Source organism: Oncorhynchus clarkii, chromosome 4, assembly GCF_045791955.1.
Source record: "Oncorhynchus clarkii lewisi isolate Uvic-CL-2024 chromosome 4, UVic_Ocla_1.0, whole genome shotgun sequence".
In the NCBI taxonomy this organism is placed as follows: Eukaryota; Metazoa; Chordata; class Actinopteri; order Salmoniformes; family Salmonidae; genus Oncorhynchus; species Oncorhynchus clarkii.
Genome location: NC_092150.1, coordinates 71,311,780 through 71,324,643, shown reverse-complemented (window position 1 = coordinate 71,324,643; position 12,864 = coordinate 71,311,780). Strand labels below are relative to the sequence as shown.

At 41.6% G+C, this 12,864-nt stretch overlaps 1 protein-coding gene across 2 annotated transcripts in view; it reads left to right on the top strand.

Annotated features, from left to right (window-relative positions):
- Positions 1 to 12,864, top strand: part of LOC139407252 (kinesin family member 25) — a 274,790-nt gene that overhangs the window by 254,591 nt on the left and 7,335 nt on the right. Inside the window, exons 1-4 of one of the 2 annotated variants that reach the window (XM_071150867.1) lie at positions 9,861 to 10,215; positions 10,484 to 10,549; positions 10,976 to 11,104; positions 12,509 to 12,650. The exons of the other annotated variant lie outside the window; for it this stretch is intronic. Of the exons in view, the coding sequence (XP_071006968.1) occupies positions 10,147 to 10,215; positions 10,484 to 10,549; positions 10,976 to 11,104; positions 12,509 to 12,650 (406 nt within the window). The 5' untranslated portion in view covers positions 9,861 to 10,146. Of the gene's footprint in view, positions 1 to 9,860; positions 10,216 to 10,483; positions 10,550 to 10,975; positions 11,105 to 12,508; positions 12,651 to 12,864 lie in introns of those variants that run through there. 2 annotated transcript variants of the gene reach the window in all.

The following is a 12,864-nucleotide window of genomic DNA, read 5'->3' as shown; positions in this document are numbered from 1 at the left end:
GCAGGACTTGTAGCACGATTTGCGTCAGAAATAGAAAGGACTTCTATTTTAGCCCCTGGCATCGCAGAGTGCTCGTTGGTTCGCACAATAATTGAATAACATTAATTTCTAAATGTATTTTGCGAAGCACTCGACGTGTCTGGTCTGGTCAGCATGTTAGTGTTGCCGAATATAACAATGTGCATTTCATAAATATTCTAATGAAGTGTGTACATAAAACGTATTAAACATGTCTGTAAAACCACAATGAGGACATGACCCATCAAGCAAGTTTTCATAAATCATTGGGTACAATGTTTTATGAAGCTGCCAGCCACAAAATAAAAAGTGCCAGGCTCTTTTTTCTTTTCTGAATGGTAGCTACAGTGGGGCAAAAAAGTATTTAGTCAGCCACCAATTGTGCAAGTTCTCCCACTTAAAAAGATTTAGAGGCCTGCAATTTTCATCATAGGTACACTTCAACTATGACAGACAAAATGAGAAAAAAAAATCCAGAAAATCACATTGTAGGATTTTTAATGAATTTATTTGCAAATTATGGTGGAAAATAAGTATTTGGTCAATAACAAAAGTTTATCTCAATACTTTGTTATATACCCTTTGTTGGCAATGACAGAGGTCAAACGTTTTCTGGAAGTCTTCATAAGGTTTTCACACACTGTTGCTGGTATTTTGGCCCATTCCTCCATGCAGATCTCCTCTAGAGCAGTGATGTTTTGGGGATGTTGCTGGGCAACACGGACTTTCAACTCCCTCCAAAGATTTTCTATGGGGTTGAGATCTGGAGACTGGCTAGGCCACTCCAGGACCTTGAAATGCTTCTTTGAAGCCACTCCTTCTTTGCCTGGGCGGTGTGTTTGGGATCATTGTCATGCTGAAAGACCCAGCCACATTTCATCTTCAATGCCCTTGCTGATGGAAGGAGGTTTTCACTCAAAATCTCACGATACATGGCCCCATTCATTCTTTCCTTTACATGGATCAGTCGTCCTGGTCCCTTTGCAGAACAACATCCCCAAAGCATGATGTTTCCACCCCTATGCTTCACAGTAGGTATGGTGTTCTTTGGATGCAACTCAGCATTCTTTGTCCTCCAAACACGACGAGTTGAGTTTTTACCAAAAAGTTATATTTTGGTTTGATCTGACCATATGACATTCTCCCAATCTTCTTTTGGATCATCCAAATGCTCTCTAGCAAACTTCAGACGGGCCTGGACATGTACTGGCTTAAGCAGGGGGACACGTCTGGCACTGCAGGATTTGAGTCCCTGGCGGCGTAGTGTGTTACTGATGGTAGGCTTTGTTACTTTGGTCCCAGCTCTCTGCAGGTCATTCACTAGGTCCCCCCGTGTGGTTCTGGGATTTTTGCTCACCGTTCTTGTGGTAATTTTGACCCCATGGGGTGAGATCTTGCGTGGAGCCCCAGATCGAGGGAGATTATCAAATCAAAATCAAATCAAATTTTATTTGTCACATACACATGGTTAGCAGATGTTAATGCGAGTGTAGCGAAATGCTTGTGTTTCTAGTTCCGACAATGCAGTAATAACCAACAAGTAATCTAACTAACAATTCCAAAACTACTGTCTTGTACACAGTGTGAGGGGATAAAGAATATGTACATAAGGATATATGAATGAGTGATGGTACAGAGCAGCATAGGCAGATACAGTAGATTGTATCGAGTACAGTATATACATATGAGATGAGTATGTAAACAAAGTGGCATAGTTAAAGTGGCTAGTGATACATGTATTACATAAGGATACAGTCGATGATATAAAGTACAGTATATACGTATGCCTATGAGATGAATAATGTAGGGTAAGTAACATTATATAAGGTAGCATTGTTTAAAGTGGCTAGTGATATATTTACATCATTTCCCATCAATTCCCATTATTAAAGTGGCTGGAGTTGAGTCAGTGTCAGTGTGTTGGCAGCAGCCACTCAATGTTAGTGGTGGCTGTTTAACAGTCTGATAGCCTTGAGATAGAAGCTGTTTTTCAGTCTCTCGGTCCCAGCTTTGATGCACCTGTACTGACCTCGCCTTCTGGATGATAGCGGGGTGAACAGGCAGTGGCTTGGGTGGTTGATGTCCTTGATGATCTTTATGGCCTTCCTGTGACATCGGGTGGTGTAGGTGTCCTGGAGGGCAGGTAGTTTGCCCCCGGTGATGCGTTGTGCAGACCTCACTACCCTCTGGAGGGCCTTACGGTTGAGGGCGGAGCAGTTGCCGTACCAGGCGGTGATACAGCCCGCCAGGATGCTCTCGATTGTGCATCTGTAGAAGTTTGTGAGTGCTTTTGGTGACAAGCCAAATTTCTTCAGCCTCCTGAGGTTGAAGAGGCGCTGCTGCGCCTTCTTCACAATGCTGTCTGTGTGAGTGGACCAATTCAGTTTGTCTGTGATGTGTATGCCGAGGAACTTAAAACTTGCTACCCTCTCCACTACTGTTCCATCGATGTGGATAGGGGGGTGTTCCCTCTGCTGTTTCCTGAAGTCCACAATCATCTCCTTAGTTTTGTTGACGTTGAGTGTGAGGTTATTTTCCTGACACCACACTCCGAGGGCCCTCACCTCCTCCCTGTAGGCCGTCTCGTCGTTGTTGGTAATCAAGCCTACCACTGTTGTGTCGTCCGCAAACTTGATGATTGAGTTGGAGGCGTGCGTGGCCACGCAGTCGTGGGTGAACAGGGAGTACAGGAGAGGGCTCAGAACGCACCCTTGTGGGGCCCCAGTGTTGAGGATCAGCGGGGAGGAGATGTTGTTGCCTACCCTCACCACCTGGGGGCGGCCCGTCAGGAAGTCCAGTACCCAGTTGCACAGGGCGGGTCGAGACCCAGGGTCTCGAGCTTGATGACGAGCTTGGAGGGTACTATGGTGTTGAATGCCGAGCTGTAGTCAATGAACAGCATTCTCACATAGGTATTCCTCTTGTCCAGATGGGTTAGGGCAGTGTGCAGTGTGGTTGAGATTGCATCGTCTGTGGACCTATTTGGGCGGTAAGCAAATTGGAGTGGGTCTAGGGTGTCAGGTAGGGTGGAGGTGATATGGTCCTTGACTAGTCTCTCAAAGCACTTCATGATGACGGAAGTGAGTGCTACGGGGCGGTAGTCGTTTAGCTCAGTTACCTTAGCTTTCTTGGGAACAGGAACAATGGTGGCCCTCTTGAAGCATGTGGGAACAGCAGACTGGTATAGGGATTGATTGAATATGTCCGTAAACACACCGGCCAGCTGGTCTGCGCATGCTCTGAGGGCGCACACTCCAAACTCCACTATGACCAAGACCAAAGAGCTGTCAAAGGACACCAGAAACAAAATTGAGATTATCAGTGGTCTTGTATGTCTTCCATTTCCTAATAATTGCTCCCACAGTTGATTTCTTCAAACCAAGCTGCTTACCAATTGCAGATTCAGTCTTCCCAGCCTGGTGCAGGTCTACAATTTTGTTTCTGGTGTCCTTTGACAGCTCTTTGGTCTTGGTCATAGTGGAGTTTGGAGTGTGACTGTTTGAGGTTGTGGACAGGTGTCTTTTATACTGATAACAAGTTCAAACAGGTGCCATTAATACAGGTAACGAGTGGAGGACAGAGGAGCCTCTTAAAGAAGAAGTTACAGGTCTGTGAGAGCCAGAAATCTTGCTTGTTTGTAGGTGACCAAATACTTATTTTCCACCATCATTTGCAAATAAATTCATAAAAAAATCCTACAATGTGATTTTCTGGATTTTTTTTCCTAATTTTGTCTGTCATAATTGAAGTGTACCTATAATGAAAATTACAGGCCTCTCTCATCTTTTTAAGTGGGAGAACTTGCACAATTGGTGGCTGACTAAATACTTTTTTGCCCCACTGTATAAATGCAGAGGTTGCGCCACAGTGTAAATATTTCTGCCACCCACAAACAGGAAAACGGTTCCAAATAAATGACATTATTATGAGCTCCACCACCCATGTCATCTACATGATTAAATGACCACATGGGCTGTGTTATGTAGGTAAAACCTCTCGTTCTCTCAAACAGAGAATTAGTGAACATACAATTGAAATCAGGAGAAATGACAGGGATTATCCAGTCGTAGTAGATTTTAATTACCAAAAACATGACATTTCTACCTTTAGATTTTGTGGCATAGAGAAAGTTAAGATCAGACAGGGGAGGTGATATAAATAATGTATAATGCTCTGTACCCAATGTGGTTTACAGACGTGTTTAATACGTTTCATATACACACTTTATTCAAATATTTATGAAATGCACATTGTTATATTTGGTAACACTTATTTTCCCTCGACTCCAACCCCATTCAATGCGTTGAACGGATGTGGGTGGATCTATGTCTACATAAGGGTGCAGTGGCGGTCAGTGCCGTTTATGATTTTTTTTCATGAGCATTGCGTTTCTATTACAACATGTTGGATGACAGTTATTCATATTCCATTCACCCAGTTCAATGTAACATCAATAGGTTTATGTTACTACATGATACTCAAATGTCCCATCTTATACTCATCATGATGTTGTTACAACCTAGCCTATGAATGAAAGTTTACAACATAGGTGCACACAGGTAGAGAGAAAAATTTGAGATGACAGACAGTGACACATTCAAAACCGCCTTGCACACTCTTGCTTGCATCAGCCTTATCTAGTGTGTAATCATTAATCCAACAGTTGCAATCAAGAGTTTCTATTGGACAAATTCAGGTATTTTATCCAATTTTTGTTTGCTTCCATTTAAGAAACATTTTTAATCGGTGGGAATGCATACACCCCTGATCACGCATAAACACAGATCACTTTCATAGCCGCCACATTATATTCATTCTAGCCTCTTTGCACTCTCCTCCTCTCACCTTTTCCCTTCATTTGTGGACTTCAATGAACAACACGTCAGTTGCATGTGACCAAGCAAAAAAAACTTTCCAAACCATGTCATAACCGCTACACACAGCCTACATCATTGTCCCCATATTCGCTAAAGTAATGTCCTAGTCAACATAGCTAAGCTACAGTCATGCAGTAACGTTACAGTGTATAGTCAGCAAGTAGTTACACCGGCGGGCCCTAGTAGCAATAAATTAATAAAACCAAAAGCTTATCTTGACTTGGAAGAGTTCCAGTGTTGTGTTGGATAGTCATAGCCAGCTAGCTAACATAGCATGACTCTGTTTGAGCCGGGTGTTTGAGTAACTAAACTAGCCAGCTTAGTAAGTGAAACTGAAAGTGAAGAAAAATGACACTCTCTCTCTCTTGCTTCGCCTTCATTTTTGAATAAATTAGTTTGTTCAAACTATTAAACTATTGTCTTTCTCTCTCTTTGAGTCAAATACTCACGTCATTTTATGCACTGCAGTGCTAGCTAGTGGTAGCTTATGCTTTCAGTACTAGATTCATTCTCTGATCCTTTGATTGGGTAGACAACATGTCAGTTCATGCTGCAAGAGCTCTGATAGGTTGGAGGACGTCCTCCGAAAGTTGTCATAATTACTGTGTAAGTCTATAGAAGGGGGTGAGAACCAAGAGCCTCCTAGGTTTTGTATTGAAGTCAATGTACCAAGAGGAGGATGGAGGCTAGCTGTCCTCCGGCTACACCAAGGTGCTACCTTACAGGTTGCTGTTTTGAGGCTACTCTAGACCTTCATTGCAAAACAGTGTGTTTTAATAAATTATTTGGTGATGTGAATATACAGTGCCTTGCGAAAGTATTCGGCCCCCTTGAACTTTGCGACCTTTTGCCACATTTCAGGCTTCAAACATAAAGATATAAAACTGTATTTTTTTGTGAAGAATCAACAACAAGTGGGACACAATCATGAAGTGGAACGACATTTATTGGATATTTCTTTTTTAACAAATCAAAAACTGAAAAATTGGGCGTGCAAAATTATTCAGCCCCTTTACTTTCAGTGCAGCAAACTCTCTCCAGAAGTTCAGTGAGGATCTCTGAATGATCCAATGTTGACCAAAATGACTAATGATGATAAATACAATCCACCTGTGTGTAATCAAGTCTCCATATAAATGCACCTGCACTGTGATAGTCTCAGAGGTCCGTCAAAAGCGCAGAGAGCATCATGAAGAACAAGGAACACACCAGGCAGGTCCGAGATACTGTTGTGAAGAAGTTTAAAGCCGGATTTGGATACAAAAAGATTTCCCAAGCTTTAAACATCCCAAGGAGCACTGTGCAAGCGATAATATTGAAATGGAAGGAGTATCAGACCACTGCAAATCTACCAAGACCTGGCCGTCCCTCTAAACTTTCAGCTCATACAAGGAGAAGACTGATCAGAGATGCAGCCAAGAGGCCCATGATCACTCTGGATGAACTGCAGAGATCTACAGCTGAGGTGGGAGACTCTGTCCATAGGACAACAATCAGTCGTATATTGCACAAATCTGGCCTTTATGGAAGAGTGGCAAGAAGAAGCCATTTCTTAAAGATATCCATAAAAAGTGTCGTTTAAAGTTTGCCACAAGCCACCTGGGAGACACACCAAACATGTGGAAGAAGGTGCTCTGGTCAGATGAAACCAAAATTGAACTTTTTGGCAACAATGCAAAACGTTATGTTTGGCGTAAAAGCAACACAGCTCATCACACTGAACACACCATCCCCACTGTCAAACATGGTGGTGGCAGCATCATGGTTTGGGCCTGCTTTTCTTCAGCAGGGACAGGGAAGATGGTTAAAATTGATGGGAAGATGGATGGAGCAAAATACAGGACCGTACTGGAAGAAAACTTGATTGGGTCTGCAAAAGACCTGAGACTGGGACGGAGATTTGTCTTCCAACAAGACAATGATCCAAAACATAAAGCAAAATCTACAATGGAATGGTTCAAAAATAAACATATCCAGGTGTTAGAATGGCCAAATCAAAGTTCAGACCTGAATCCAATCGAGAGTCTGTGGAAAGAACTGAAAACTGCTGTTCACAAATGCTCTCCATCCAACCTCACTGAGCTCGAGCTGTTTTGCAAGGAGGAATGGGAAAAAAATTCAGTCTCTCGATGTGCAAAACTGATAGAGACATACCCCAAGCGACTTACAGCTGTAATCGCAGCAAAAGGTGGCGCTACAAAGTATTAACTTAAGGGGTCTGAATAATTTTGCACGCCCAATTTTTCAGTTTTTGATTTGTTAAAAAAGTTTGAAATATCCAATAAATGTCGTTCCACTTCATGATTGTGTCCCACTTGTTGTTGATTCTTCACAAAAAAATACAGTTTTATATTTTTATGTTTGAAGCCTGAAATGTGGCAAAAGGTCGCAAAGTTCAAGGGGGCCGAATACTTTCGCAAGGCACTGTATTTAGTATAGTTTTATCTAGAAAGGATAACTTCTTCAATGTTTTACAATTTACATTTTTATGAAATTCACTGACAAGGATGGTCCTCCCCTTCCGCCTCTGAGGAGCCTTCACTGTAAGGGTGCTAATTTAAAAAGAACTCTGATGAAGGCCTTGAGGCCGATACGTAAAGCTTATTAAAAGCAGTGATACTAGCAAGAGCAGTGTGTTGGTTTCTTCTTTTTTCTTATCTTATTCAAATGTTACCATGCACCTGCAACAAAAGATAGCTCAGATGTGCAAGTGCCTTTTGAATTAGATTATATTTACACTACCGTTCAAAAATGTGGGGTCACTTAGAAATGTCCTTGTTTTTGAAAGAAAAGCCATTTTTTTGTCCATTAAAATAACATCAAAATGATCAGAAATACAGTGCAGACATTGTTAATGTTGTAAATGACTATTGTAGCTGGAAACAGCTGATTATGTTATGGAATATCTACACAGGCGTACAGAGGCCCATTATCAGCAACCATCACTCCTGTGTTCCAATGGCACGTTGTGTTAACTAATCCAAGTTTATCATTTTAAAAGGCTAATTGATCATTAGAAAACCCTTTTGCAATTATGTTAGCACAGCTGAAAAATGTGTTGATTAAAGAAGCAATAAAACTGGCCTTTTGACTAGTTGAGAGCTGGAGCATCAGCATTTGTGGGTTCAATTACAGGCTCAAAATGGCCAGAAACAAAGAACTTTCTCCTGAAACTCGTCAGTCTATTCTTGTTCTGAGAAATGAAGGCTATTCCATGAGAGAAATCCCCAAGAAACTGAAGATCCCATACAACGCGGTGTACTACTCTCTTCACAGAACATGGTGGATGTGACATGATGGTCTGGGGGTGGTAAAGTGGGAGATTTGTACGGGGTAAAAGGGATCTTGAAGAGGCTATCACTTTTGCAACGCCATGTGTAACAGTTTAACTTTAGTTCATCCCCTCGCCCCTACCCGGGCTTGAACCAGGGACCCTCTGCACACATAGACAACTGACACCCACGAAGCATCGTTACCCATCGCTCCACAAAAGCCGCAGCCCCTGCAGAGCAAGGAGAACAACTATATCAAGGTCTCAGAGCGAGTGACGTCACCGATTGAAACGCTATTAGCGCGCACCACCGCTAACTAGCTAGCCATTTCACATCGGTTACACCGTACCTTGAGGACGGCGCTTAATTGGAGCCAATTTCCTCCTACAACAGGACAATGACCTAAGCACAGTTCCAAACTATACAATAACTATTTAGGGAAGAAGCAGACAGCTGGTATTCTGTCTATAATGGAGTGGCCATCAGAGTCACCAGATCTCGACCCTATTGATCTTTTGTGGGAGCAGCTTGACCGTATTTTATTTAAGAAGTGCCCATCAAGCCAATCCAACTTGTGGGAGGTGCTTCAGGAAGCATGGGGTGCAGTCTCTTCAGATTACCTCAACAAATTTACAACTAGAATGCCAAAGGTCTGCAAGGCTGTAATTTCTGCAGATGGAGGATACTTTGACGAAAGCAAAGTTTGAAGGACACAATTATTATTTCAATTAAAAATCATTATTTATAACCTTGTCAACGTCTTAACTATATTTCCTATTCATTTTGCAACTAATTTCATGTATGTTTTCATGGAAAACAAGGACATTTCTAAGTGACCCCAAACGTTTGTACAGTAATATATATTTTTAAAGTGTTAAATAACTACATTTACCATGTCTCTCCCAGTATTCTTTATCTTAATTTTTTTCAAGTAGTAATATTACAGTGGACTTTGATGAACCTTGTGTAAAAAAATAAATCTGTCAAAGTGGCTGCCAAACATATTTTGAGATGTGTGCCGCTAGTAGATCAATAATCCATTGGCATGAATACTGCAAAGCATAACATGCCCATATTATGCCAGCTCCAGTACACAGTATATAGTGTTTTTCCAATCTTGTAGCTGGTTTAATATGGGTATGTTATGCTTTGCAATGTTAATAATAATGGATTATTGATCTACTTGTAGCACACAAAGTGTTTACCATCCATTTTTACTGCATTAAAATGTAATTAGAATTCCTCAAATTTCACTATAATAGGACAAAACAAGTATGTATCTACTAGTGGCACATGTCACAAAACATCTTTAATATGGCATAATATGGGCATTTTATGATATGCAATAGTCATCACGCTGGATTAACTAACTACTACTGGCACACATAAAAATAAAGTCTACCAGCTATTTTTAGTGATTGTATTATTTTTTACATAGGGGCCATCAATGTTCACTGTAATATAACTACTTTGTAGCTATCGTCTCGTCCAACTCAGTTCCCCTACCAAAAAAAGTGTTGTGCATTTGGGCACCAAATTCTGGCGGAAACTGAAGTGCGGTGGCTTGACTTCGTTTTGAGAATGTCGGCTCAATTGACCGCAGTCCTTGAGATGCAGGATACAAGGTTCAATTGTGCCAGCAGGATTTAGGATTTAGGATTATCATTAATCCACAAATTCAGACTTTGACATGCGAGAGCAAAATGATCAAAACCAAGGGATATATACTACCCACCAAATGTTCACATTCAAATACTGTTGCTGATATTTCTCTCCAGCCTGTCAAAAGCCCATGGCACCATTCCGAACGCACGTCTCAGGACAAGTGGACGACATCTAAATGCGCACGGATGGAGAGCTTCTTGGAAAGTGTTGTCCGTGCGTAATCGCATTATCTGACCTGCAAAAACGCAGGCTGACAACCCAGTCGCATAATATTCTTTACTGTACTTTTTCATTGTTTTCTCTCATTTATTAAAATGCCACTCTTCATTAACCGAGACCAGATATTTGCGCACCAAGTGCACCTTCTGGAGCACAAACTGCGGGTATGTCTATTTTTATTTATTTATTGTAAATTCAAAAGGTATGACAGGTGAAGCTAAAACGACTGTCGTTTAGGTAGGTTTAGTTGTTACTTTGTGAGAATAATTGTTTATCGTTTAGTTAGTAAGCTATAATAACTATTCGATTAATTACAAGCCCTATTTTATTTATGTATCTTTAGTAAAGGAATTTAAATGGAATCAGATAAACATCACTGACTTTACAACGTCAAACTAGCACCGTTGGCTAATCTGTCCCGAACGTTTCTAGAGCAAAGAAGAACGCATTCTGGAGTTGGAGACTGAAAATGCCATTCTTCACCTGAGGCTCGCCGATGTGAGTTGAGTCATTGGATAATACATTTTAATGTACTGTGGTATTTTAACACCCCAGTCATTGCCTACACAGCGTAGGTAGCCAAGCAAAGGCCGTGGTACACAATTTAAGCACATCATTGGGTGCCACAGATGGATACGCTTACTGTCTGCAGAATTTAATTAGAATTAGATAAAAGCAGTTAAAAGCAATATGTAAACATGTTATTTTTGCTTGTACACGTTCCCTGTCAATGTTCACTTCATGGATAGCTCCAATTGGTCACAGTATGGAGGCATAAAATGAACACTGAGTTGCTGGTACATTTTTAAAAAATCTACCACGTCCTTCCTGGACCAAAAAGTGGGTTTTGGATGTCAAAATGGTGACTTGTCACTGTATGTCTTGGTAATGGTGGTTCCCCCTTGCCCTGTTCTCCCTCTCCAGTGTCTGGGGAAACTTCGTCGGGATCATGCAGAAGAGGCAGAAGCAGAAGCCCAGAAGCGTTGGCAACACCAGAGAGTTGTGCAGCAAAGCACCCAGTCTGCCCTGGCCAAACTCCTGTCTGAAGTTCAGGTACACACAACCCCAGAGTTACACAGCTGTATTGTTTTGTTTTGTTTAGTTCAGAGGAAGGCCAACATGGTGTCCATTGGGGTTTCGTATACCATACGGTCAAGCTGCTTCCACAACAGCTCAATAGGGTAGAGATCTGGTGACTGTGCTGTCCACTCCATTATAGACAGAATACCAGCTGACTGCTTCTTCCCTAAATAGTTCTTGCATAGTTTGGAGCTGTGCTTTGGGTCATTGTCCTGTTTGTTGGAGGAAATTGGCTCCAATTAAGCGCTGTCCACAGGGTGCATGGCAAAATGGAGTGATAGCCTTCCTTCTTCAAGATCCCTTTTACCCTGTACACAAATTTCCCACTTTACCACCACCAAAGCACCCCCAGACCATCACATTGCCTCCACCATGCTTGACAGATGACATCAAGCACTCCTCCAGCATCTTTTAATTTTCTCTGCGTCTCACGAATGTTCTTCTTTGTGATCCGAACACCTCAAACTTAGATTTGTCTGTCCATAACACGTTTTTCCAATCTTCCTCTGTCCAGTGTCTGTGTTCTTCTGCCCATCTTCATCTTTTCTTTTTATTGGCCAGTCTGAGATATGGCTTTTTCTTTGCAGCTCTGCCTAGAAGGCCAGCATCCAAGAGTCGCCTCTTTACTGTTGATGTTGAGACTGATGTTTTGCTGGGACTATTTAATGAAGCTGCCAGTTAAGGACGTGTGAGGTGTCTGTTTCTCAAACTAGACACTCTAATGAACTTGTCCTCTTTCTATTCTGGTCAGAACCAGTTTGCGCTGTTCTGTGAAGGGAGTAATACAGAGCGTTGTATGAGATCTTCAGTTTTTTGGCAATTTCTCGCATAGAATAGCATTCATTTCTCAGAACAAGAATAGACTGATGAGTTTCAGAAGAACGTTCTTTGTTTCTGGCCATTTTGAGCCTGTAATGGAACCCACAAATGCTGATGCTGATGCTCTATTGCTTCTTTAATCAGAACAACAGTTTTCAATTGTGCTAACATAATTGCAAAAGGGTTTTCTAATGATCAATTAGCCTTTTTAAATTATAAACTTGGATTAGCTAACACAACGGGCCATTGGAACACCGGAGTGATGGTTGCTGATAATGGGCCTCTATACACATATGTAGATATTCCATAAAAAAATCTGACGTTTCCAGCTTCAAAAGTAATTTACAACATTAACAATATCTACACTGTATTTATGATCAATTTGATGTTATTTTAACGGACAAAAAAATGTGCTTTTCTTTCAAAAACAAGGACATTTCTAAGTGACCCCAAACTTTTGAACGGTAGTGTGTATAGGTTGAAATACTGTACTAGAGTCATTGATGACCTGAACACACATGACCACACATTCATGGTATTATTTGTGTGTTATTCTAGATGTTGAAGCAGGACCTGAGAAAGGTGTTTGCGGTTTATGTGAACTTCGCCACTGAGTTGGAGAACCAGAGCAGGCTGCTGCTGGAACAAGTCGGCCAAGCCAGCTTCGCCCTCCAGGGCCACCATGGCAATGATGTGCACAGTGAGTAGACTACCTGTGGTCGGATTTATGATTTCACTCAATCAATGTGTGTCACACTTATCCCCTTGTACTTCTGCTTCTCTCTGTCTGTTTCTCTCTGTCACTCCCTTTCTCTTGCCTCTCTGTCTGTCTCTCTCTCTCTCTCTCTCTCTCTCTCTCTCTCTCTCTCTCTCTCTCTCTCTCTCTCTCTCTCTCTCTCTCTCTCTCTCAATTC